Source organism: Bos taurus, chromosome 10 (assembly GCF_002263795.3).
Source record: "Bos taurus isolate L1 Dominette 01449 registration number 42190680 breed Hereford chromosome 10, ARS-UCD2.0, whole genome shotgun sequence".
In the NCBI taxonomy this organism is placed as follows: domain Eukaryota; kingdom Metazoa; phylum Chordata; class Mammalia; order Artiodactyla; family Bovidae; genus Bos; species Bos taurus.
Window position 1 is genome coordinate 82,556,859 of NC_037337.1, and position 26,690 is coordinate 82,583,548.

The 26,690-nt window shown below is 37.7% G+C and overlaps 1 protein-coding gene across 5 annotated transcripts in view; it reads left to right on the forward strand.

Annotated features, from left to right (window-relative positions):
• PCNX1 (pecanex 1) overlaps window positions 1–26,690 on the forward strand; it is a 184,519-nt gene that overhangs the window by 31,498 nt on the left and 126,331 nt on the right. For all 5 annotated transcript variants that reach the window (XM_024998104.2, XM_024998106.2, XM_024998105.2 and 2 more), the window contains exons 3-5: window positions 12,359–12,464; window positions 18,508–18,553; window positions 19,368–19,457. In XM_024998104.2, coding sequence (XP_024853872.1) covers window positions 12,359–12,464; window positions 18,508–18,553; window positions 19,368–19,457 — 242 coding nt within the window. The remainder of the gene's footprint in view (window positions 1–12,358; window positions 12,465–18,507; window positions 18,554–19,367; window positions 19,458–26,690) is intronic.

The following is a 26,690-nucleotide window of genomic DNA, read 5'->3' on the forward strand; positions in this document are numbered from 1 at the left end:
GTGATAATTTATTCATAGCATAAATCACTATCTGAAATAATCTTAATCATTTGTTTGCATTTATAAGTTTCTTGAAGGCAGTGCCTTGTTTTTCCTACAAACTATTTTATTCCTAGGTTCTTGAACAGTGTCTTGCACTAATAGGTACTCAGGAAATATTTCAAATTAGTGAAAACATTTTTTTCCTGTGATAGTATTTTTTTTTCCCCTGTGATAGTATTGTTAATGACTGCACAGTATTCCATTTTATGGGTATACAGTAGCTTGATTTAGCTATCTTGTTTTTAGTTATTTATTTTCTAATTTAAATTCAAGTATTAGATCACTGTGATGTTTAAATTTTAAATGACTAAAATTTTTTTATCATGATTTAGCAGAAGTAGAATTACTCAAAAACTATGCCACATTTTTTAATATATATTGCCAAAGTCCAAAGAGTTTTAACGTTTTAATTATTGTGATGAGCAGTTGGAGGTTTTTTTTTCCCCCCTCTTTTGGTAGCACTGATTATTTAGTATTTTCACAAGCTGGTAAATATATCATTGTTTAATTTTTTCAGTTTTCAGATTACTAGTGAAATGGAGGCATTTTCCTTATGTTGTTCCAGTTAAATTTGTTATTTTGTGAGTTGTATGTTTTCCTATCAGTGGTTAATTTTTTACTGTTGGTTTGGAGAAGATACTTATGAAGGATATCAACTCATCTTTTATGTCAAATACTTTTCCTCACTTTATGGCATTTTATTTATGTATTTATATGCCACAGTTAATTTCTTTATGATCTGTTCTGTGCAAGTTTATTAGTTCTGTCTTTGATATCAAGTTTTGTAAGATATTTTTCTTTCCCCCAAATTATGTAAATTTTCACCTGTGTGTACTTTCAGTATTTTTACCATTTTATCTTTTATTTTTAACTTGTAGTCAATCTGAAGAACATTTCTAATTTTTTTTTCAGATTTGTTAGGACCAACAACAGTGAATGAATAATGCATTGTTATGTCCATTTCTGGGCTCTGTTTTCTGCCCCATTGATCTCTTTGCTTATAATACACTGGCTTTCTAGTATGCTTAATACTTAGCAGTGTGAATAGCTCATCACTGTTTTAATATTATCTTAGTTATTCTCATGAGTATGCTTAGTTTTTTGTGAGATGTTCCCTTGTCTGCTCATTCTCCATACAATCTCAGTAGAATTTTGATGATAAATGTATTAAATTTGGAGGGAACTCAGCTTTTAAAATAGAAAGCCTCACTCAGAGACATTGTGTGGTCGCTGTACAGTCATTCAGTCTTGTCTGGCTCTTTTATGGACTGCAGCATGCCAGGCCTCCCTGTCCCTCACCATCTCCCAGAGTTTGCCCAAGTTCATGTCCACTGCATCAGTGATGCCATCCAGCCATCTCATCCTCTAATGCCCTCTTCTCCTTTTGCCTTTAATCTTTCCCAGCATAGGGGATTTTTCCAGTGAGTCGGCTGTTTGCATCATGTGACCAAAATACTGGAGCTTAGCTTCAGCATCAGTCTTTCCAATGAATTTTCAGGACTGATTTCCTTTAGAATTGACTGGTTTGTTCTCCTTGCTGTCCAAGGGACTCCCTTGTATATGTGTATGGTGTATGTGCATAAATTTTTTTACTGGATTCTACATAGTTCTTAAGTCTATTCTATTTCTGTTATGAAATGCATACCCCCATTTAGTGGGTAAGCAAAGAGAATGTAGATTCTGCACTTAATCTGCCAGGGGCTTGAATCAGTTCCTGATAGTGTGACCTTGGGGGAGTTAAACTTTTATGCCTTGGCTTCCTCATCTGGATGATGAGACAAATAATAGTACTATCTCTAGGATTCAGTTCAGTTCAGTCCCTCAGTCGTGTCTGACTCTTTGCGACCCCGTGAACCACAGCATGCCAGGCCTCCCTGTCCATCACCAACTCCCCGAGTTTACCTAAATTCATGTCCATTGAGTCAGTGATGCCATCCAACCATCTCATCCTCTGTCATTCCCTTCTCCTCCTGCCCTCAATCTTTCCCGCATCAGGGCCTTTTCAAATGAGTCAGCTCTTCTCATCAGGTGGCCAAAGTATTGGAGTTTTAGGTTCAACATCAGTCCTTCCAATTAACACCCAGGACTGATCTCCTTTAGGATGGACTGGTTGGATCTCCTTGCAGTCCAAGGGACTCTCAAGAGTCTTCTCCAACACCACAGTTCCAAAGCATCGATTCTTCAGTGCTCAGCTTTCTTTATAGTCCAACTCTCACATCCATACATGACTACTGGAAAAACCATAGCCTTGACTAGATGGACCTTTGTTGACAAAGTAATGTCTCTACTTTTTAATATGCTGTCTAGGTTGGTCATAAGTTTCCAAGGAGTAAGCATCTTTTAATTTCATGGCTGCAGTCACCATCTGCAGTGATTTTGGAGCCCAAGAAAGTAAAGTCTGACACTGTTTCCACTGTTTCCCCATCTATTTCCCATGAAGTGATGGGACCGGATGCCATGATCTTAGTTTTCTCAATGTTGAGCTTTAAGCCACCTTTTTCCACTCTCCTCTTTCACTTCCATCAAGAGGCTCTTTAGTTCTTCTTCACTTTCTGCCATAAGGGTGGTGTCATTTGCATATCTGAGGTTATTGATATTTCTCCCGGCAATCTTGATTCCAGCTGGTGCTTCTAGCCCAGTGTTTCTCTTGATGTACTCTGCATATAAGTTAAATAAGCAGGGTGACAGTATACAGCCTTGACATATTCCTTTTCCTATTTGGAACCAGTCTGTTGTTCCAGGTCCAGTTCTAACTGTTGCTTCCTGACCTGCATACAGGTTTCTCAAGAGGCAGGTCAGGTGGTCTGGTATTCCCATCTCTTTCAGAATTTCCCACAGTTTCTTGTGATCCACACAGTCAAAGGCTTTGGCATAGTCAATAAAGCAGAAATAGATGTTTTTCTGGAACTCTCTTGCTTTTTCAAAGATCCAGCAGATGTTGACAATTTGATCTCTGGTTCCTCTGCCTTTTCTAAAACCAGCTTGAACATCAGGAATTTCACGGTTCACATATTGCTGAAGCCTGGCTTCGAGAATTTTGAGCATTACTTTAGTAGTGTGTGAGATGAGTGTAATTGTGCGGTAGTTTGAGCATTCTTTGGCATTGCCTTTCTTTGGGATTGGAGTTTTCCAAATTTGCTGGCATATTGAGTGCAGCTCTTTCACAGCATCATCTTTTAGGATTATGAGGCTAAATGAGATCATATATGCAAAGCACTTAGAACTATTTTTGATACGTGAGAACTATTTTTGATACGTGGAACAACTCAGTAATTGCTAGCTCTTACTAGTTCTGTATAAATTGTATATGATTAGTTCTGGATAATTGTATATATTCTTAATGCTTATGTTATTTATCTTTTCTATTTTCTTTTAGTTTTCAAAAAAATTTTATTGTCAAATGTATATTTCAAACAGTATATCAAGTATATGTATAATTTAGAGAATAATAACCAAGTGAATACTTACCACAACACAACTTAAGTAATAGGATATTATACAAATACAAGTCTTTCTCATTTCATTCTACTCTTTTCCTTTCAGGAGTGATCTTTATTTAAAATTCCCTTGGTTTACTGTTATACAGTCTTTGTAGATAGTCCTAAACTTATTATTACTTAATTTTGCCTGCCTAAGACATCCTAAAGACAATCATACTGTTTTTCTCTGTGAAGGGCTTTTTTTGTGCAGAATTTCATATTTTGTAGACTTACGCATGTTGATGCTTCCAGCTGTTATTTGTGTTTGCTCTTATATAGTCTACTACTGTTGGAGTAGACTACAGTTTATCCATTTTTCTGTTGATAGTCATTCAGATTATTTCTAGGTTTTTTGCTCACATAACACATTATCATATGTTTCTTTGGCCACATGTGTATATCTGACATTCGCAAGCTGGTTCACAGGGCATTTTCACATTCAGTTTTATTAGGTAATTCCAAACTGTTTGCCAAAACAATAATACCAGTTTTTACTTTCACCACTAGTGTGTGAAAGTCCTTGTTGTTTCATAGCCTGAATATTTGATTTTGTTGTTTTTGTAAGTTTTACTAGTTTTCCATTTTAACAGTTGAGTGTTAGACGTGTCTTATTTTGACTTCTATCAGTAGTTAACCTTTCTGATTCCTAATGAGGCAGAGCATCTTACCCCACATATGTGGTCCATTTAAGCTTTCTGTTCTTCCCAGTGCCTGTTTATTTCTTGTTTCATTTTTCTTTGGAGTTCTCCTTTTTTTGTTAAGAAGAAGGAGTTCAAGAGAGAGGGGACATATGTATACCTATGGCTGATTCATGTTGATGTATGGCAGAAACCAATACAATATTGTAAAGCAATTATCCTTCAATTAAAAGTAAATTTTAAAAATATATACTCATTATATTACTCCTTTGTTGGTTATATACATTACAGATGTCTTTTTCCAGTTTATAGCTTGTCATTTTGCTTTTCTTAAGATTTCTTTTGATTATCATACATTTCTTAAATTTATAGTTTATTGATTTTTTTTTGGTAATTAATGTTTTTTTGTCTTATTTAAGAAATTATTTTCTACCCAGATATCAAGAAATACTCTCAGAGATTGTCTTTTTAAAATTTCATGTTTCTTTGTTGTCACATTTCAGTTGTACTGGAAATTATTATGTTCTGTTGTCAGGTATGGATTTAGGATTTGTTTTTCTTTATATATAACTGGCTTAATCAGTTTTATTATAAGACTATCTTTTCCTTTTTGATCTGTGGTACTCACTTTATCATAAATGATGGGTATGTTTCTGGGCTCTATCTGTTCTGTTAATATAGTTTATGCCTATGTACTTACCACACAAATCATAATTGCTATAGCTTTGTAACAAGACTTGATACCTAGTGGGGCAAACCTTGTACCTTGTTTTTTTTTCAAGAGTGACTTTGCTACTCTTGATCTTTGATACAAACTTTAGAGTCTGCTAGGCAAAGTCTACAAGGACTTAGAGTTTTTATTAGCATTACATTGGATATGTAGATTCCTCTGCTGAAAATCGATATCCTTACAATATTGAATCTTTCCATTTATTTAGTCTTCTTTTTTTTTTGTTTGTTTGCATTGATTGATTTTATTTTTAAACTTTACATAATTGTATTAGTTTTGCCAAATATCAAAATGAATCCGCCACAGGTATACGTGTGTTCCCCATCCTGAACCCTCCTCCCTCCTCCCTCCCCATACCATCCCTCTGGGTCGTCCCAGTGCACCAGCCCCAAGCATCCAGTTTCGTGCATCGAACCTGGACTGGCAACTCGTTTCTTACATGATATTTTACATGTTTCAATGTCATTCTCCCAAATCTTCCCACCCTCTCCCTCTCCCACAGAGTCCATAAGACTGTTCTATACATCAGTGTCTCTTTTGCTGTCTCGTACACAGGGTTATTGTTACCATCTTTCTAAATTCCATATATATGCGTTAGTATACTGTATTGATGTTTTTCCTTCTGGCTTACTTCACTCTGTATAATAGGCTCCAGTTTCATCCACCTCATTAGAACTGATTCAAATGTATTCTTTTTAATGGCTGAGTAATACTCCATTGTGTATATGTACCATAGCTTTCTTATCCATTCATCTGCTGATGGACATCTAGGTTGCTTCCATGTCCTGGCTATTATAACCAGTGCTGCGATGAACATTGGGGTACACGTGTCTCTTTCCCTTCTGGTTTCCTCAGTGTGTATGCCCAGCAGTGGGATTGCTGGATCATAAGGCAGTTCTATTTCCAGTTTTTTAAGGAATCTCCACACTGTTCTCCATAGTGGCTGTACTAGTTTGCATTCCCACCAACAGTGTAAGAGGGTTCCCTTTTCTCCACACCCTCTCCAGCATTTATTATTTGTAGACTTTTGGATCGCAGCCATTCTGACTGGTGTGAAATGGTACCTCATAGTGGTTTTGATTTGCATTTCTTATTTAGTCTTCTTTAATGTCTTTCAGTAAAGATTTATCATTTCTCCATTAAAAGGCTTTCATAGCTTTTATTAAATTCTATCAACTTTTCCTAATTACTTTTTGTTTTTGTCCCTTTAAATGTAGTAGTTTACTTTGTTTCTGGCAACCTTATTAAACTCCCTTATTAATGGTTAAATTTTGTAGGTTATTTCTTGATTTGCTGCAAATGATGACAGTTTTATTTCTTCCTTTCTATGCCTTATTCTTATTTAACTTTTCATTGGCTATAACTTCTAATACATGATTAAATTGAAATAGTATTGGTGTACATCTTTTTCTTTAATCTTAAAGAGAGTATCTTGAAGCGTCACCATTAAATAAGGTCTTTTTTGCAGAATTTGCTTTTGGCATCTCCTTTCCCTCAGTCTCCCACTTACAAATCTCTGTTCTGAGGAACAGAAATGAACAGGAAAACAAATGCACTTATTTTCAGAGCCTCTCACTGTGCTTGGTACATTAGAGCTGTCAGTTTGTTGCATGGATGAGCAAATGCAGTAGGGCTCACTGCTGCTGCTTCTGGTTGCCATTGGCTGAGGTATGGAAGCTCAGAAATAACGATCTTAAACCTTGATCTTAAAGAATCAGCGTCATTTATATATGTACTACATTTTTAACGTTTCAGGAGAGGAAATTAGCACGTTGAATTTTAGAATGTGAATATGTGAAAACAGAATATATCTTTTTTCTGTTTCTCATGCAGTGATGCTTGCAATATTGTAAATTAAGGATCCATTTAAAATATACTCAGGTGAGTTTTAGGCTAAATTTTCTGAAGATTTATTCTGTTTAGGGACTTTGTTTTTATCTATTCATGCTTTTATGAACATCCTTGTGGTCTTGATTAGATTTGTAAATTTAGTACTGAGGTGGTATTGTGAAGTTCTAGTTAAAGCCTGAGCTGTTAATGATATTTGTTATCAACAAATTGATTTGTGACATCTTCTTTAAAATTCAGATTAGACCCTTTCTACTTTCCTCTTTCCCTTGTACCTGTTTTTTGTTTGTTTGTTTGTTTTTTAAACAAATGAGGAAATTAAGTTGTAAAGGTAGTGATTCCCTGAATTTGGTCAGTTCGGTCTACTGAACTGAAGAAAGTAGACCACTTTGCTTCTGTGGGAATTGTAAACTACTTACTTTCCAGGTATGTGCTGAAATCACCATTGCTGAAAATCTACAAGCCTTCCTAGTAAAGAAAATTCTTACTCAGTCAATTTATATATTAGGACACTGATAACTGACTAAAAGTTCTGCTTCTTAATTTGTAGAGAAGAGAAAGGTACAGCAAGTTTGCAAGAGGATTTAGTTTGATTCTATAAAAAGAACTATTTGTTTTTTCTTTCATCTTTTTTTCTCCCCCTCCTTCCACTCAGTGTTGACCATTGAGCATTAGATCTAGATTATTTTTTCTCCACTGGAGATGACCCTCCGCCACAGGAGATACTTGGCAATATTTGAAGACACTTTTGGTTATCACAGGGAGAAATCCTACCAGCATCTGGCGGATAGAACTCTGGGATGCTGCTGACCATCCTAAGAACGCACAAGATGGTTCCCAGCAGCTGAGAATACGTGGCCTGAAATGTCAATCGTGCTGATGTTAAGAAACCTTCTGTAGATAATGGAGTTTATTTTTTGTTTTGAACTGGAAAGAGAACTTCAGTGCCTATTTGTTAAATGGCATTATTGATATCTTAGACTGTGGTCTTTAGACTTGGACCTGGTGTTCAAATCTTATATCAGTCCTTACTGATTATGAGTATCTACATTCTCGTGTGTAAGGGAAAAAAGCAGAAAGAACAGATATGATAATACACTGTAGAGTGCTGAGTAAGTATTATTGATGTCCTCCCTTCCCACCTGAATTCTGTATACCATTGACTTGGCTTACGTTGTATACTCCTCTGAGAACTTAGGGAAGTTTTTACACCTTTCAGTTTTCAGTTTTTTTATCTGTATAATGAGGATGATAGTGTTTATAGCATAGATTTTAGGGGAATGTTTCATGAGAAAATGCAAATAAAACATGTGCCCCTGTGACTAGAATATATTAAATATTTAGTAAATTTTGCTTGGTTATTAATTTTATGTTCTAATTGTAATCATTTGAACTTGCTCTCAGAAGTGATATATAAAACTAAGAAAGATGATTCATCAACTGATGATTGAATAAACAAAATGTGTCCTATCTTTACGATGGAATATTTGGCCAGAGAAAGATATAAAGCACTGATACATACTACACCATGTATGAACCTTGAAAACATTGTGCTAAGTAAAAGAAGCCAGTTACAAAGGATTAGTGGTTGCTGAGGGCTGATGGGAGGAGGGTGGTGGGTTAATAGCTAAATGGGTTTGCTTTTGAGATGATAAAGATGTTTTAAAATTGACTGTGGGATGGATGCCTCACCACATTCACTTTATGAATATATTAAAAATCATTGAATCACACAGTTTCAGTGGATGAATTGCATGATATGTGAATTACGTATCATTACAGCTGATGCATAGGTACTAGGGAAGATGAGAGCTGTCTGTCCTTTCTGTGGTATCGAACATTTTGTTCCTTGGTTTTCACCTTGCTCACCATCTTCTGATTCTTTGCAATCTGAATTAGAGGATGCTTTCCAGTGGAGTTAGCAGTAATATTGCTGGTTATCACTCATCACTCGTTCAGTGGGTGATAACTGCTTGTATATACACACTTAAGATTTTGGCAAATTAGAAAAGTATTTCTCATTCTGGCCTAGATAGCCTGTGTGACTTAACACCAAATGTCCAGCACACTTGAACATATTTCAGTTTTCTCACACGTGGACATTTGTACACGGAGTCTGCCTTCATATTCATAACTGAGTTCCATTATATCTTGTTTTTATAGATGGGTAACTCAGACAGTAAAGAATCTGCCTGCAATTCAGAAGACCCGGGTTCAATCCCTGGTTTGGGAAGATCCCCTGGAGAAGGAAATGGCAACCTACTCCAGTATTCTTGCCTGGGGAATCACATGGACAGAGGAGCCCGGCAGGCTATAGTTCATGGGGTCTCAAAGAGTCGGACACTACTGAGCGACTAACAAAAAGTTAGAAAGCTGATTTCCATTGTTGGACATTAATTAGCCAACTGTAGTCAGTGGCCTAGACTTAGGGACCCAGTAGGCGAATAAGGACATGATGATTATTAAACCATTAATTTAAAAAAACACACTAGAATTCAAACAGCTTTAGTGATAAATGCATAAATGGAAGGTGTACTTGTAAGCAGGTTCTATTTACCTGTATCTTTTGATTACAGTTGATGGAATATCCCACCTAAACAGGGTTAAGGTAATTTGTGGCTCACAGTAGTGTAAAGTCTCTGTTTAAGGGATGTCATCAGATGTGGCAGTATGCAGAATTTCAAGTAACTTCATGACTCTGGTTCCTCTTACGAGGCTGTGCTTTTCTTTTAGTTGGTTCCTCAGACGGGTTCTCCCCTTACGGTTGTAAAATGGCTACAGCAGCTCTGTGACTCTTCTTCTCAGCATTTAAGACAAGCAGATACAAAGAAGTTTCTTCTCTCAGTAGTAAAGTGCTCTGACCTGAGTTGGGTCATGTGCTTATTCTGGAACTACTAATTGTTTAGACCAAGAGATTGGGATATACTGATTGACTTTGGCCAGTAGAGCTTCCCCCTAACCCTGAGAGTGGGGTCAGCATTACCGCAGCCATATGAGAGCTTGGGTTGAGGTGATTCACCAGAAGAATTTGGGATTGCTTTTTCTTTTTGTTAACAAGGAGGTTGAATTAGATGCCAAATGGTAAAATAAACTATGTCCACAATAATGTTCAGCGTATATGTTAGAGCTTTTATTCTTGGTAATGATAGATAAAAAATTCATAGACTCTATATCAGGTAGAATGAATAAAAAACTTGGGGCAAAAGATAGGATTATGATAATTATGATAATAATTCAGTTCAGTTCAGTAGCTCAGTCGTGTCCAACTATTTGCGACCCCATGAATTGCAGCACGCCAGGCCTCCCTGTCCATCACCAACTCCCAGAGTTCACTGAGACTCACGTCCATCGAGTCAGTGATGCTATCCAGCGATCTCATCCTCTGTCGTCCCATTCTCCTCCTGCCCCCAATCCCTCCCAGCATCAGAGTCTTTTCCAATGAGTCAACTCTTCGCATGAGGTGGCCCAAGTACTGGAGTTTCAGCTTTAGCATCATTCCTTCCAAAGAAATCCCAGGGCTGATCTCCTTCAGAATGGACTGGTTGGATCTCCTTGCAGTCCAAGGGACCCTCAAGAGTCTTCTCCAACACCACAGTTCAAAAGCATCAATTCTTCAACGCTCAGCCTTCTTCACAGTCCAACTCTCACATCCATACATGACCACAGGGAAAACCATAGCCTTGACTAGATGAACCTTTGTTGGCAAAGTAATGTCTCTGCTTTTGAATATGCTATCTAAGTTGGTCATAACTTTCCTTCCGAGGAGTAAGCAAGCGTCTTTTAATTTCATGGCTGCAGTCACCATCTGTAGTGATTTTGGAGCCCAGAAAAATAAAGTCTGACACTGTTTCCACTGTTTCCCCATCTATTTCCCATGAAGTGATGGGACTAGATGCCATGATCTTTTCTGAATGTTTTTTTCTGAATGTTTTCTGAATGTTGAGCTTTAAGCCAACTTTTTCACTCTCCATTTTCACTTTCATCAAGAGGCTTTTTAGTTCCTCTTCACTTTCTGCCATAAGGGTGGTGTCATCTGCATATCTGAGGTTATTGATATTTCTCCCGGCAATCTTGATTCCAGCTTGTGCTTCCTCCAGTCCAGCATTTCTCATGATGTACTCTGCATATAAGTTAAATAAGCAGGGTGACAATATACAGCCTTGACGTACTCCTTTTCCTATTTGGAACCAGTCTGTTGTTCCATGTCCAGTTCTAACTGTTGCTTCCTGACCTGCATACAGATTTCTCAAGAGGCAGATCAGGTGGTCTGGTATTCCCACCTGAATTATTCTAAAAGTTTGTTCTAGAGGAACCTTATTATAAAATGGTCTTAAGTGCTTTGAAATTTGTCGTGGTCTTTTTTCCTTATTTTGGGATGCCATTATCTTTAAGTACTTTAAGTGGACTTCTCAGTTATTTGAACTAGTACTTTTCTCTTATGTCTTTGTAATGCCTGTTTTTCGGAGAAGGCAATGGCAACCCACTCCAGTACGCTTGCCTGGAAAATCCCATGCACAGAGGAGCCTGGTAGGCTGCGGTCCATGGGGTCGCGAAGAGTCGGACACGACTAAGCGACTTCACTTTGACTTTTCACTCTCATGCACTGGAGAAGGAAATGGCAACCCACTCCAGTGTTCTTGCCTGGAGAATCCCAGGGATAGAGGAGCCTAGTGGGCTGCCGTCTATGGAGTTGCACAGAGTCAGACACAACTGAAGCAACTTAGCAGCAGCAGCAATGCCTGTTTTTACTACATAGCATCATTTCAGTTTTTTAAACTTGTGCCTTCTAATTCAGCACATACAAATCTAAAATCTTAGGTTTCCAATTCTGTAAAACAAGTTAGTGTCCCGGTGAAATTCTGTTAACTTTAGAAGTACAGATACAAATAACTTGACCAGAATTATCGTTCTCATGCATGTTCTTTATTGTGTTAGGCAGCTTAGACTGTACTCTTGGAGAGAATAGGTTGTGTAAGATCTCATTACCTTCTGACCAATTTCTCTTTGCCGTTGGGAAACAAAAGGCAAATCATCTCTTTGCTACAGTGGTTTTATGGCATATATCATAAAGTGAAAGTGAAGTTGCTCAGTTGTGTCCGACTCTTTGCAACCCCATAGACTGTAGCCTACCAGGCTTCTCTGTCCATGGGATTTTCCAGGCAGTAGTACTGGAGTGGATTGCCATTTCCTTCTCCAGGGGATCTTCCCAACCCAGGGCTTGAACCCGGGTCTCCCTCATTGTAGACAGATGCTTTACCGTCTGAGCCACCAGGGAAGTCCTTGTATATCATAGAGTGCAATATATCATAAAGTGCATGCTATATTTAGTATGGTACAATTATATGGTACAGTTATAATCAAGGCCAGTTTCTAATACTGAGTGGATGTAGAGAGATTGGGAGAGAGTTTTAAATATTTTGAAATAGTGACATGGTTATAAAATAATTCAAATTATTGGATTTACAAAGGAAGAATAATTTTTTTTCTATTTGCTGTATTAAATATGTGAGCCTCTTAGTTTTACAGAAAAAAAGTATAACTTAAAAAACAAACTAAAAGAAAACAATTGGTGTCAGAATAAGGACAGTTACTCTCTTTTTCTCTTTTTTTTTCTCCCACAGTGATCCCGGTGGGGGAATTGAAATGGCTGAGTTTATTCGAGAGGCCACACCCCCAGTTGGTTGTAGTTCAAGAAATTCTTATGCTGGCTTGGATCCAAGCAACCAGGTAGGAACCTGTTCTGTTCTATTTTGCTTTTTTCCTTCCTCCCGATGGTGGTCTCAGGTGTTCTCTTGTCTGTTATAGTCAGTTGATGTTTGGGTTTATCTTGCTGATAATTTTTTGATTTGTTTACTGATCATTGTTTATTACTATTACACAGAATTTTCCCATTAATTAAGTACTTTGTTGCTGAGCACATACCACATGCTCACTGCCTGGGGTAGTTTTGATTAAGATAGTTGTGGTGAATGCCCTCAGGAACTTGTACTTATTTACCTTCACAATGTCTGTGTTGGCAACATCTCAGTCTCTTTTTGTGGAATGAAATGGCTTAGTTCTTAAATATGGCTGCACTTTCTGTATTCTTAATTAAACCCACACTTTCTTCTTACTGACAAAATATTGGCAGATTACCCTGGGGAGTAAGCCTACGATTTTGCAACAAACTTTTGAACAGCCACACCTTTTACTTTTTTTTTTTGGTAGGGCTGACGAAAGGACAGCAGTAGCTAACCACCTTTCATAACTATACTCTTGGCACTGTGTCCATTAGACTTGCCTTGTTGCAGAAAAGAGAGTGGGGCATGAGAGGGTGGTCACATCCCAGGTCACATCCGAGTCCCTGGGACAGTTGCCAAGTGTGGCTTCGTGGCTTCACACAGGAAAGAATTCAAGAGGTGCCATAGTAAAGTGAAAGAAGGGTTATTCAGGCAGGAAACACACTCCACAGATAGAGTGTGGACCATCTCAGAAGGTAAGAGAAGCCCAGGGTATGGTGCTGTCAAGTTTTATAGGGTTAAGTAATTTCTTACTACTTAACCCTATAGCGATAGTGAAGTCGCTCAGTCGTGTCTGACTCTTTGCGACCCCATGGACTGTAGCCCACCAGGCTCCTCCATCCATGGGATTTTCTAGGCAAGAGTACTGGAGTGGGGTGCCATTGCCTTCTCTGATAATAGCTTTACATTATTGTATTAGCTTCTGCTGTAAAACAAAGTGTATCAGCTATATATATATAGATATATCCCCTTCTTCTTGGACTTCCCCCCTCAACTCACCCCACCCCTGTAGGTCATCACAGAGCACTGAGCTGAGCTCCGTGTGCGATACAGCAGGTTCCCACTGTTGTTGTTCAGTCACTAAGTCGTGTCTGACTCTTTGTGATCCCATGGACTGCAGCATGCCAGGCTCCTCTGTCTTCCAGTATCTCTTGGAGCTTGCTCAAGTTCACGTCCCTTGAGTCGGTGATGCTATCTAACCAGCTCATTGTCTGCCGCCCCCTTCCCCTTTTGCCTTCAATCTCCGAGCATCAGGGTGTTTTTCAGTGAGTTCACTTTTTGCAGCAGGTGGCCAAAGTATTGGAGCTTCAGCATCAGTCCTTCCAATGAAATTCAGGGTTGATTTCATTTAGAATTGACTGGTTTGATCTTGCTGTCCAAGGGAATCTCAAGAGTCTTATCCAGCACCACAATTCAAAAGCATCAGTTCTTCAGTGCTCAGCCTTCTTTATGTTCCAACTCTCACATCTGTACATGATTACTGGAAAAAACTTTTGCTAACCTTTGGCCTGTTTCATTTTGTACCTCATGGCCAAACTTGCCTTATTCCAGGTTTCTCTTGACTTCCTACTTTTGCATTCCAATCACCTGTGATGAAAAAGACATCTTTTTTTGATGTTAGTTCTAGAAGGTCTTGTAGGTCTGCATAGAAATGGTCAGCTTAGCTTCTTTGACATTAGTGGTTGGGGTATAGACTTGGATTACTGTGATGTTGAATGATTTGCCTTAGAAATGAACTGAAATCATTCTCTTATTTTTGAGATTGCACCCAAGTCCTGAATTTCAGACTCTTGTTGAGTGAGGGCTACTTCATTTCTTAGGGATTCTTGCCCACAGTAGTAAATATAATGTCAACTGAATTAAATTCACCCATTCCCATCCATTTTAGTTCACTGATTCCTAAGATGTTGATGTTCACTCTTGCCATCTCCTGCTTGGCTACATCCAGTCTACCTTGATTCATGGACTTAACATTCCAGATTCCTATACATATGGTTCTTTACAGCATTGGACTTTACTTTTACAGACACATCCACATCTGAGCCTCGTTTCCGCTTTGGCCCAGCCACTTCATTCTTTCTGGAGCTGTGTTAGTGATTGCCTCCCCACTCTTCCCCGTTAGCATATTGGACACCTTCCAACCTAGGGGGGCTCAGCTTCTGGTGTCATATCTTTTTGCCTTACCATAGTGTTCATGGGATTCTCAAGGCAAGAATACTGGAGTGCTTTGCCATTTCCTCCAGTGGATCACATTTTGTCTGAACTCTTCAATTATGACCCGTCCATCTTGGGTGGCCCTGCACAGTGGCGTGACTCAGTAGCTTCATTGAGTTATGCACGTCCCTTTGCCCCGACAAGGCTGTGATTCATGAAGGAGTTCCCACTAGTTATTTGTTGTGCACTTGGTAGTATATATGTGTCATCCCAGTCTCCCCATTCTTTTCACCCTCTCCTCCTTCCCTTGCTGATGTATTTCGATGAGTGTGTACTAAGGCCCAAGGTCTAACAGAAGTAGGCTATTTTGGACCTAGTTGGTTCTAATTGTTTTATGTCATTTCCATGGGCTGTGTCATTCTTTTAAAGCTTGTGTCCTGCCCCTATCCTGTCTCAGCCCTACTTGTTTTAGGGAGGGAGTCCTATCTTGAATATAACTAACTCATGTCTGCACCTAAATGCATAGCACATCTGACTGATTTGACTTTCCTTAAAATATTAACTCTTGTATTAAAAAGGGCAGATGTCAGAAGCTATTGTGCTACTTGGATTTTGGTGTTTTAGTTTTATACTGTTTATAACAAAAGAAATTATTGACATAATTATTGTTATCCTTTAGGAAAGCTGAAGTGAGGAAATAAGTTGGACTTTTTGTATATTGGTAGAGATATTATCAATACAAAGATACCATGTTTCTTGTACATGTTTTGTTATACAGCTCTCACTACATGTGATCATAGTTTATAAATGTCTTCAGTACTAGAGAGTGAGCTCCTTGAACACTGCGGCACTGCCACAGTCACTGGTGCCGTTCTTTCCTTCATGCCACTGCTGCCCGTCTCCTTTCCATCTTCTAGTCTCCATTTCCCCACCCCACCCCCATTTTTTAAACTGTTGCTTATATTCCTCTCTTTCTGTCACTTACCTTCCTTAAAATATTTTAGTGCCTGACAGTATTCAAGGCATTTTGCTTGTCTGGGACGTGGAATGGGTCTTACCCTCAAAGAGTTTGCAATTTCATGCGTGCTCAGTTGTGTCCAACTCTTTGTGACCACATGAACAGTAGCCCACCAGGCTCTTCTGTCCATGGGCTTTTCCAGGCAAAAACATTGGAATGGGTTGCCATTTCAATTTCATAGTAGATATCTATAAGTAACTGAAGTTATGTTATATTACTAAGGAAATATAAGTAAAAGGTGCAAAGTAATAGTTGCCATAGGAATGGTACAGAAAAGGGGCTAGGTTAATGATTTCCGAGGAGAAAATAAATGTTTCCAGCTAGACAGATGGCAAGGTTTGATGGAGGAGGTGGCCTTGCCTGATTGCCTTTAGTTAGAAGTAATTTTTGTTCTCTGATGTTCCTAATTGTACCCGGACTTTCCTTTGGTCCTTCTCAAAGAGAAGAAACACTGGAGCATTTTAGTTTGTGCAGATCTATTAAGGAAAACTTCACCTCTAAGTGTACGCAGATACCATTTTTTTCTTAATTTTTTCCTTTTCTAAATGTGTTTATTTTTAGAAAGTTAGCAGATGAAGGAAAGCAGCAAGAAGAAAATAGAATCATCTATAATGTCATAATAAAAAAAAAGTTTTTAAACAAAGAGATTTTAGTGTGCTTGCTATTTGGCACTTGACTCTCTTTACTGACTATATTATGAATGTTAATACTATAAGTGTTTCCTGCAGTGAACAACTTGAAAACTGCATTTTATTTGTATGTACTGTGGTTTATATTTTCAGTCCCTTACTGTTTCATATGAGACAGTAACAACCCCATTATATTTGGGGGGATAAGCTTGAAACAATTCAGAAAAGCATGAAGGATAAAAATATAACCACACACGCTGTATCTGTTAAGATTGCTTTTGTCACCAAGTAATAGAACTCAACTAAGTGACTTAAAGAAACAGGAGTTTGTCATCTACATTTGGAGCTGGTTGTATAGCATTTGTTCAGCAGCTAAACATTATTAGGGCTCTGGGTTGAAATTTCCCTAGGCCTTTGGCTTTCTCTCAGAGTTGCAGAAAGAGCACAGACAGCAACTTCAATTATGATCCTGTTGAAAAGTGAAGAAGCAGGTGACAGTCTGGGGCAGAGTTGTCCTTGGTCGTCATCGTCTCAGACATAGGAGGTCTTTCCCCAAAGCCTTCCAATAGACTCTCTGACACGTTCATTGACCAGAATGAGGGCACACACCTAGATTAGAGTCTGGGTCCTCTCTTCATAAATCAGAAGATATATGTCCAACATTTGAACAAAATGAGAGGCTTGTTAAGGAGAGAAAAAGGAAACACTTGGAGGTTGTGAGCAAATGACTACTGTATGCATATTCAAAAAACTTTTTTTAAAGTTTAAATTCCTAGAAGGATGCCACGAAATGGTGCTTTCTGGTGTGCTTGCTTGTTTGTAAGCTTCTGTGTAGAAAGTTATGTGTTTATTATTCTAGTAGAAAAATAACTTGTTGGTTTTTTAACTTATTTATTTAGCAGGTGTGTTTAGAATGAAACTCTTTTTGCAGTAAAATGCCTTTGGGCCCTTCTTCTCCCTGTCTATTGCAGTGCTTTTTGTGGCTACTTGAAAACATATCAGGAAAAAGCAGGAGAATCAAACTTAATTGTTCAAAAATATTGCAAAGCTCATTTTTTTGTCTATACTGCTTATTAGTGGTTTTAACCTATATGCATATGCTTATTTTTGCTGTTTTTCACTGACATATAGCTTTCATATGTATAGTGTATGCATATTAAGTGTATAGGCTCAGTATGTTTTTACATAAAATGTACACCCATTTAATTGCCATCCAGACCAAGAAAGTCCCTCATGCCCCTTTAAAGTCATTATTAGCTATACTTTTACCAAATTTCTCATTGTATACTTCTGTTCAGTTGAATCAGTTGAAGGGAAAGATTTGGCAAAATGCAAGTATTCTGTGAATGTTCTTGGTTTTAGTATAAAGATATTAAATTTACTTGACTGTTCTCTTCTTGAATCCCTTGAAAACAGGTTATAACAAGAACTACTCAGACTTGTTGATTTAGTAACTGTCATGTTGTTATATTTGGATTCCTTAATGTGTTCATGGAATTTGTAGTATTTGTTTATATGATTGTTATAATAGTATAATATATGATGGTTATAAAATTTTAGGGAAATTGTATACCATCTTGAGTATAAGCCCTAAAAACCCCACAGATTTATAATAGTGTTCTGTTTATAGAGTTTGTGCTAAAAATTCCTTTTTCTTAAATGCCTTAGTTTTTTGTAAAATTATTACTATTTTTAAAAAATGCATTATCACAGCCTACAAAGAACTTTCTGCCTGAAACTCAGGAAAGTACATATTGATGCACTAAGAATTTGACAGGAAGATTTAGGTTGCTCTTTGTTACTATGTTTTATCCTCCAAACTTTCCCTTTATAATCCCTGATAAGTCTACATTTATTTCAGGTAAACTTGACACCTAGTTTTGCTTTGTTTATCACTGGAACGTGTATGATGCAATAGGAAACTGATAACAATTGTTGACCCAGATTGTCTGCGATTGGAGGCTCTCCCCCTGGGGGCTCAGCAGCCCTGAGCAGGCTCGGGCTTGTGTCCGGCTTGTGTGCACTGGGTGCGCCGCACACGCTGCAGCCGAGTGTGGCGCTGATGTGTCATGGCCTTCTGGTGAAGGTGACTGATGACTTGTTCTGACAGTATAATTTCATCTGATGGTCTTGCTAGTCTGTGCTGATGGCGTGGCTAGCATTGTGTTTACTTCATGTCATGTTTTCAGATTGGATCTGGCTCCTCTCGTCTTGGAACAGCAGCGACTATTAAAGGTGGGTGTGGTCTCCCCTGAATGTTACTTCTGACTTCCCATTCTTTTTCGGTCGTAGTAAAGATAATTAATTGTATCGTGTATTTACATGTAATGAAAAATCATTCTTGAAATTATTCTGTGGATAAAATTATGTATCTTGTATTAAAGATTGCTAGTTTTAAATTGTGGTCCCTTTTCAACATGACTGAGTGACTTTCACTTTTTTATCATCCAAATTTCATAATAGTATTTTAATCACTTGGATTACACTGTATGAATTGTACATTTTGATCTTTAAGAAACTTCTTTGCTTCTTTGCCTTGAGGGAAAATACTTTCATGGGTTTTAGTGGGGTTCATAGAAAATGAATTTAATGTGAAACCTTTAAATTAGGCACAAATAAGACACTAAAAAATTTTTTTTTCCCAATATATCATATATATCTTATTTATTCAATACATCTATGTCAAATAAATTCATTATTATTTTGCCCTGCAATTTTATAACTTTCTGATTTTTCCTGGGAGGGACTTTTAAATTGTTTCAAGTTATTAAATAATTTGCATTTCATTTTTAAAACTTCTTTTGAAAGAAATAGTTGTATTAGTTAGTATTATGAGGCCTTTCCATATTTGGTTTGTAGCATATGTGATCTGACAGTCCATGATGCTTCCTATCAGTTTAATGCATCTTCTTTTATTGTAACCCCTGATACAAAAACCGCTTTAGTTAGTAAATATCTACTGTACTCTCTTATGCCCTTCCTTGTTATGCCACCTGTACAGCTTGTACTTTTAATATAATGTCTTCTTGGGTCTCTCTTAACTTTGTAGGAGATACAGACACCGCTAAGACTTCTGATGATATCAGTTTAAGTCTGGGCCAGAGCTCTAGTCTTTGTAAGGAGGGAAGTGAAGAACAAGGTAAGAACAATTTACTTCATGGCAGCATCAGGTATTGTGATGACCAGGGTGAGTTTCTGCCATGTGCTGCTCATATTTTGGCAGAAGTTTGTAATAATTTAGTGTGGCTTTCTAGAAACATGGAAATAAACCGATTCGCCAGCAAAGCAGTAGCACAGTGTTATAGGTAATGAGAGCTTTTGGAATCAGCTTCACATGTTCTGCCAAGTAAACAGAGAAACTTTGTGAGCATATGCCCTAGAATGAATATGAGATGGGAGATAAGAATCTGCTATTCCTTTAGTTGGTCAGAGCATCTTGCTTAGCTTACTGATAACCTCGTGTGTAAAGCTGTTCTTTTCCATTCAGTATGACCTCTAAATGCCAACTGCTGCATATGTTGCCCGACTGCAGAAACAACAGTGTGTTTGACAGAGAAATAACTTACTGTTGGACTTACTGAGAAACTGTCTGCCTCCAACATGGTGTCTTGTAGCAGATTTGTAATGTAAATTTTGGTTTTAAGTGATTTTTTTTTTCTCCTTATTCAATTTCATTGTATATGAGTACTTTGGATTTTATAGAGTTCTTTTTTAAACAACTGCCACATTTCTGAGTTTGACTTTTAATTTTCAGACATGAAAGGATGGATATGCCATACCCATTTCCAGTTGAGATTATCCCAGGTTATATAATCAGTGAGCCAGAATTGGATTAGAAACCTGTCTCCCTATTTCCAGCCTGTTTTTTTGTTGTTAGCTTATGGGTGATGTTTGGTAGGCAGGCCAACTGATAAATTTCCTATTATACTTCATTATAAAACTTATTTATAGGGTTACAAATTGATCATTGAATGGAGACATTTTCCCACTAATTTAGTGTTTTACCCAGGTTTGATTCTTTCAAGGATATTTTGTTAGAATTTTAGGTTTATCACTGTAATTGCTTTTGGAGAATTGCAGTACAATTCATAAATTGTACTGCAATTTATGCACAAATAAATAAATAAATCATTATTTATTTGCTTTGGTGGACCACCCCTCACAGCCTGTCCCCTCCCCTCAAAAAATGCAGTTGAATGTACTGTGTGGTCTGAAAGCTATTTTCTTATAAAAGGGAAAGGTGAATTCATCTCTGAGAATCACAGTGTTCTTTTGTATAATACGTAATCAGCAGTGTCTCAGAAACTGGGTAGGTAGTGATCTTAGAGGGGCTAGTGCCGCTGCACTTACGGGTCATAGGTCTCTTCATTTTCATCTGGGAAGTACCTTGTGTGAGCAAGAATGTTGTAGTCTGGCAGGTTGGGAATTCTATTCACACAGATCTACCCTGGCAGGTACATATTGACGTAGACAGTGATGACATATATGGTCACTGAGTGCATTCTGTTGTCCTGTGAAGAGTCAGCACACTTCTCCTTTAAAGCTTTGTCAGCCACATGGTCTCTGTTGCAGCTATTCAACTTTGTTGTTGTAGAGTGAAAGAGGCTGTAAACAACCTATAAATGAGTGGGAATGACTGTGTTATACTAAAACTATTTACAAAAGCAGGCAGAAAGCTACTTTGGCTCTACAGGCCTTAGTTAATCAAACCCTGGTTTAGGTCATCTTGCTGTGCATTCACCCAGTTAATCTTCATGACAGACATTTGAAGTTCAATGTTATTATTCTCACTTTACAGAGGAGTGGAGTTATAAGAAATTTGCCCCAAATCACCCATCTGCAAAGTAGCAGTTGTGTAGTTCAAATCTAGCTCTAAATTCTGCTTTTAATCACTATGCTATACTCCTTTCGTACAGTTTTATAACTTGCTTTTATCATATAACAGTTTCCCCATGTATTTAGCAGTTATTGAGTACTCATGTGTGCCTGATACCATTCTAAGTACTAGAAATCAGTTGGTGAACAGACAGAATTTTCTACCATTGTGGCTTTCATACCCTTAGTATGGAAACATGCTACTGTGAATCACATGTGTATGCAGTAATAGAGATGGGGGATACGGAATGGTGGGGTGGGCGCCGTGGGCATTGTAAGTTTAAATATTACAGAATGGTCGAGGGGAAATCTTGCTGAGAGCAGAGACCTGAAGGAGGAGTGAGCTGCTCAGGATATTTGGGAGGAGGGAGACTGCCTCCATGCAGAGGTACCAGCACAGGCAGAAGTCCCAATGTAGGAACATGCCTGTCAGAATAGTGTGGCCACTACAGACTGAGTGAGGGGCCAAATTAGAGTCTTGTAAGCTGTTTTATTTACTTTTTAAAAATGTTATTCCTCTGACTGTCCTGGGCCCTTGTTAGGGCATGCAGGATCTTTAGTTGTGGTATGCAGACTCCTAGTTGCAGCATGTGGGATCTAGTTCCCTGACGAGGCGTCGAACCAGGCCCTCTTCATTGGGAGCGCAGAGGCACTGGACCACCAGGGAAGCCCCTTGTAAGCCATTTTAGAGATTTTGCTTTCAGTTTCCAATGAGATGAACAGCTGTATAGAGTTTTGAGCAGAGAAATATCATCGTCTCTATTACATTGTAATAGTCATTTTGGCTCCTGTATTGTTTGAGTGTATATTAAAAGGGGCAGAGGCTGATGTAGTTGGCAGATTATTGCAATAATCAGAGCACAGATCAGGGTAGTGAGAAGTGGTCTGACTATGTGTGCTTAGTCGCTCACTTGTGTCCAACTCTTTGCAACCCCATGGGCTGTAGCCTCCAGGCACCTCTGTCCATGGGAATTCTCCAGGCAAGAATCCTAGAGTAGGTTGCCATGCCCTCCTCCAGGGGATCTTCCCAACCCAGGGATTGAACCCAGGTCTCCTGCATTGCAGGTGGATTCTTTACCAGCTGAGCCACCTGGGAAGCCCGGTCTGACTGTGGCAAATGTTAACGAAAGGATATGATGAATTTGGAAATAACACGTGAAAGAAATAGTAGTCATACATGACTCTAAGATTTTGGGGTTAAATCATGGGGAGGATGGATTCTCCATTAACTGAAAAGGAGAAAGCTGAGAAGGGGCAGATTTAGAAGTGGGGAGATCATGGTGAAGGGCAGGAGAAGGGGTTCATTTTGGGCCTATCAGGTATGAGTTGCTATAGGATCTCTAAACAACAGTAATTAGTAGATAATTAGATAGGCTTGGATTTTAGATAAGAAATCTGGGTTGAGGTTTTAAAATAGGAGTTTTCAGTATATAAATTTAAAAAAAAAGATTCAGTTATGTCAGACGTGGGGTTGGGTTAATATGAAGTTCATGAACTAGCAGGGAATGCCTGTTGGGTTAGCTGGGCCTGGAGTGCAGGCAGCATGGCTCCCTGATCCCGATCCCTGTAGGTCTGGGCTGCGGTTTGGCACCACCTAGTGGCTGTTGTTCATCCTGGCTTAAATAGCTGAGGCTCTGCTCGCTCTCTGGCTGCTTTGGATCTACAGGACAGTGACCTTTAGTTAGTTGGTTAGCAGTTAGTTGACTAGTTGGCACTCATTTTATCAGCCTGATTCAGGATGATTGGGAGAAAACTGAGGTTGTGGGCATGTGTCAGGTATGTGTTCTAAGAGGGGATTTTCTGCAGTTTCCCTCCTCAGCTTCACTCATGTCTTCACTACCCAAGATCAGAACTCTAGTCCATCCCTGTGTGAGTACTGAGGCCAGGTAGAAGATGGAGAAACTAATTACAAGGTATTTCTGAATTTTAGTTATTATGGGGCCAGAAAATTGGATGAGACGTATGAGAGAGGTATAGGTAGAAAAATGAAGGAGTTCCAACAGTCGAGCTCTGAGCCACTGCAGTCTGATAAATCCAGGAGACTGAATTGGAGCAACTGGTGAGGTAGAGGGGCGTATCCCCACATCTCAGGGAGAGTGATCAGCTTTGTCAGATGTTGCTGGTAGGCCAAGTTATATGAGACTGAGACTTGACCATTGAACTTCACAGCACAGAGGATGTTGGTGACCTTGATAGCTTCTTAATGGGTGGGAGTAGAATACATGTCAGAAGAGAATAATTGAAAACAATGACTATAGACTACTTTTTGGTGAATTTCATCTGAGGTTGTTATAAAACTCCTTAAAACAAAAAACTATAAAAACATGCCATAAAAAGGTTGAATAAATTATATTGTCTTAATAATAACACTATGCAGGTACTAAAATGTATTCAAAGATTACACAATAATATGAGAAAATATTTAAAGTGAAAAAGATGGCACTATATAAAAAACATGACTGGGCTTCCCTGGTGGCTCAGTGGTGAAGAGTCTGCCTCCTCTGATTCAGGAGGATCCTTCATGCCTCGGAGTGGCTAAGCCCACACGCCACAGCTGTTGAGCCTGTGCTCTAGAACCTGGGAGCCACAACAACTAAGCCCACATACCGCAATGGCTGAGGCCCATGAGCCCTAGAGCGCGCCTCTGCAACAAGAGAAGCCACCACAATGAGAAGCCCACACATTGCAACTAGGAATGGCCCCACTCGCCACAACTAGAGAAAGGCCCGTGCAGCAGCAGAGATCCAGCAGAGCCAAAAAACTGTTTATAAATAAAATTATTTTAAAAAATATGATTCCATTCTGTAAGAGTTTAAGAGAATACTAAGAGTATGTGTGCATATGTTCCTAGGAATGTTGAAAGTAATAAACTGTATTTAGCCATAAAAGAGAATAAAGTCCTGATACATAATATAGCATGCAAAGTGAAAGAAGTCAGATGAAAAAAGTCACATTGGAACATTATATAGTTCCATTTACGTGCAAAATAGGCAAATGCATAGGGACAGGAGTGGTTGCCAGGGGCTGAAGAAGGACATGAGTATAATGGGTTTGTTTTTTTTTGGGTTGATGCAGATGTTCTAGAATTAGACAGTGGACATGAGTGCCCAAATCTGAATGTACTAAAAACCACTGAATTTTATTCTTAAAAGGGTGAATTTTATGACATGTAAATTATATCACAATAAAAAGGAAAAAAGTGATACACCAAAAAATATTAACAGTTATCTCAGTGGCAGAAATTTAAATCATTTTCTTCCTCATACTTTACTAGATTTTATAGAATTAACATTTTACTTTTATCAACAAAAATAGTAACTTCCTCCTCTCTTCTAGATCATCCCCAGCAATTATAAAAAACAAACTGCTTTATTTCTTTTATATTCGTAAAAAAATCCACATCTCTTCCTTTATCCTCACTTCTTCTGTTACCTATCACCTTGTATCTCTGGTGTCCTTTACATGAATAATCTTTTTCAGAACCTTGTACAAATATCTGATTTTATCTTTTAGCAGGAATTTCTAGAAGTAGATTATTGATCAAAGGGTATGTATGCTTCTTGAAGGTTTTTAGTTACCTTGCCAGATTTCTTTGTAGAAGGTTGGTTGCGCCAGTTTGCACACCATGAGTAGTGTGTAAGATGCCTTTCTTAATCTGAATACTACTAGTAGCAATCACTGGAAGAAAGCTTAACTAGGTGAAAGATAGTATCTCTCTGGGTTGATTTGATCCTGTCTTTGACAGTATTGCTACCAGGAAGAAAAAATGTCTTAAGAAAGCATGTTTACTTAAAATTTCCTAAAACCACCTAAAATTCTTCCTGACAGAGTAAACTTATTATGATATGTGTATTTAGCAATACTAGAAAAAACAAATGTATTAAATTAAATTTGGCTTTGTCTTTTAAAATGAAAAACTTAAATTTCTGCTTCATTAATGCCTTGGGAGTTGGTATTTTTTTAAAGTCTATTGTATATTAGAATTGGTGATTTTCAACTACTTGCTCAGTTAAGTTTTTGTTTTATAAAATATCCTTGAAATGTGAATATTACATCAGTCCATAATTGCTTAATAGGGATATATATTGAGAGTTTTTAAAAATAACATTATAAATTAATACTATAGAAAAGTAAATGGTTTTTAAATTTGGGTTTTTTAGAGAATATAAGAACCCAACTATAGTGGTACAGTTTTGAACAGATGAAAAGAATATTGGTTTCACTTATCTTGAGGACTTTAAGACACAAGATAAAGCCTAATAGGTCATTTATAAAATCACAGTTTATATGGTACCTTCTAGAGAGTATCTCTAGTTTAGATTTTAGTTGTTTACATCTAACTTATATTAAGCTTTTTTTGAAGTCCGTAAATATTTCTAGAAGTCATTCTTAATTTATATTAATCTTAGGGGGAAAATTATGCTTTTATTATTTAAAGTAACTACTGGGAAGAGTCTGACTTATTATAGACTCTGTTACTGTATTTTTCTTATTCAGTTATGACAAATAAGACAATAATATTTCTTTTTATTGAAGTAACAGCAAACTCAAACAGCAATCCTTGTCTATTAAAAGGTATATAAAAAAAATCAGCTATTGTACAGTTTGGTTGTCAAGCTATGTTTCAAGATAAATGACAGTGTAGGTAGGTGGGTAGATGGGCTTATTTATATTTTTATCTATCTTTATGTGTGTATAGTATATATGACAACTCATGTCACTAATCTCTGCCCTAAATGAAGGGTTAAAGGAATAATCTTACAGATATAGGGGGGATATGTTTTTTTTTTTTCATGAAGCATTTTTAATTGCTGCATCAGTGGTAAAAGATAAAATGTATTTTGCCCTGTAATTATTATTTTAATACTTTCAACCATTGTGAACAGGAAGACATCTTCTGTCATTATACCATATCTTGTATGGGCCTTGGTCAACCTTCTGATTTTTTTTGTTTGTTTCTGATTACTCTGTTTTTGTGGATTTGAAAAATCAATTATATTAGTTTTTCAAACAGACTTTAAATTTAGTTAGGTAAAATAATGATAGCTACCATTAATTGTGCCAGGCATTGTGTTAAGCAAGTATGTTATTAACTCAGTTATCCCATGGTAAGATTGATATCACATTTTACAGATGAGGAAGCAGAGGCTTGAAAAGGTAACCCACCTTTACCCAGTTACTAAGTTAGGGACAGAACTTACCCAGAAATCCAGGTCTGTTTTAAATGTAATCCTTGGTTGCTTCTTATTTTATTGTTGATAGTCCACAGAATTTTCTGAGGTTCGTTGAAGATTTGGAAGTTCAGTTCATTCCATTGGTAGAATGCTTTCTTTCTTTAGCCGGGAAATAGAAAGAAGCCCTTTGGAATGACTGGCCAACTGTTATTCAGTGAGCTACTGGGAAATAGTTTATGCTTAATTTATGGTACACTGTGAATTCTTTCCCTTGTTAGACAGTAGAAAAACAGATTATAGATTTGTGTTAACATTTCCAAATA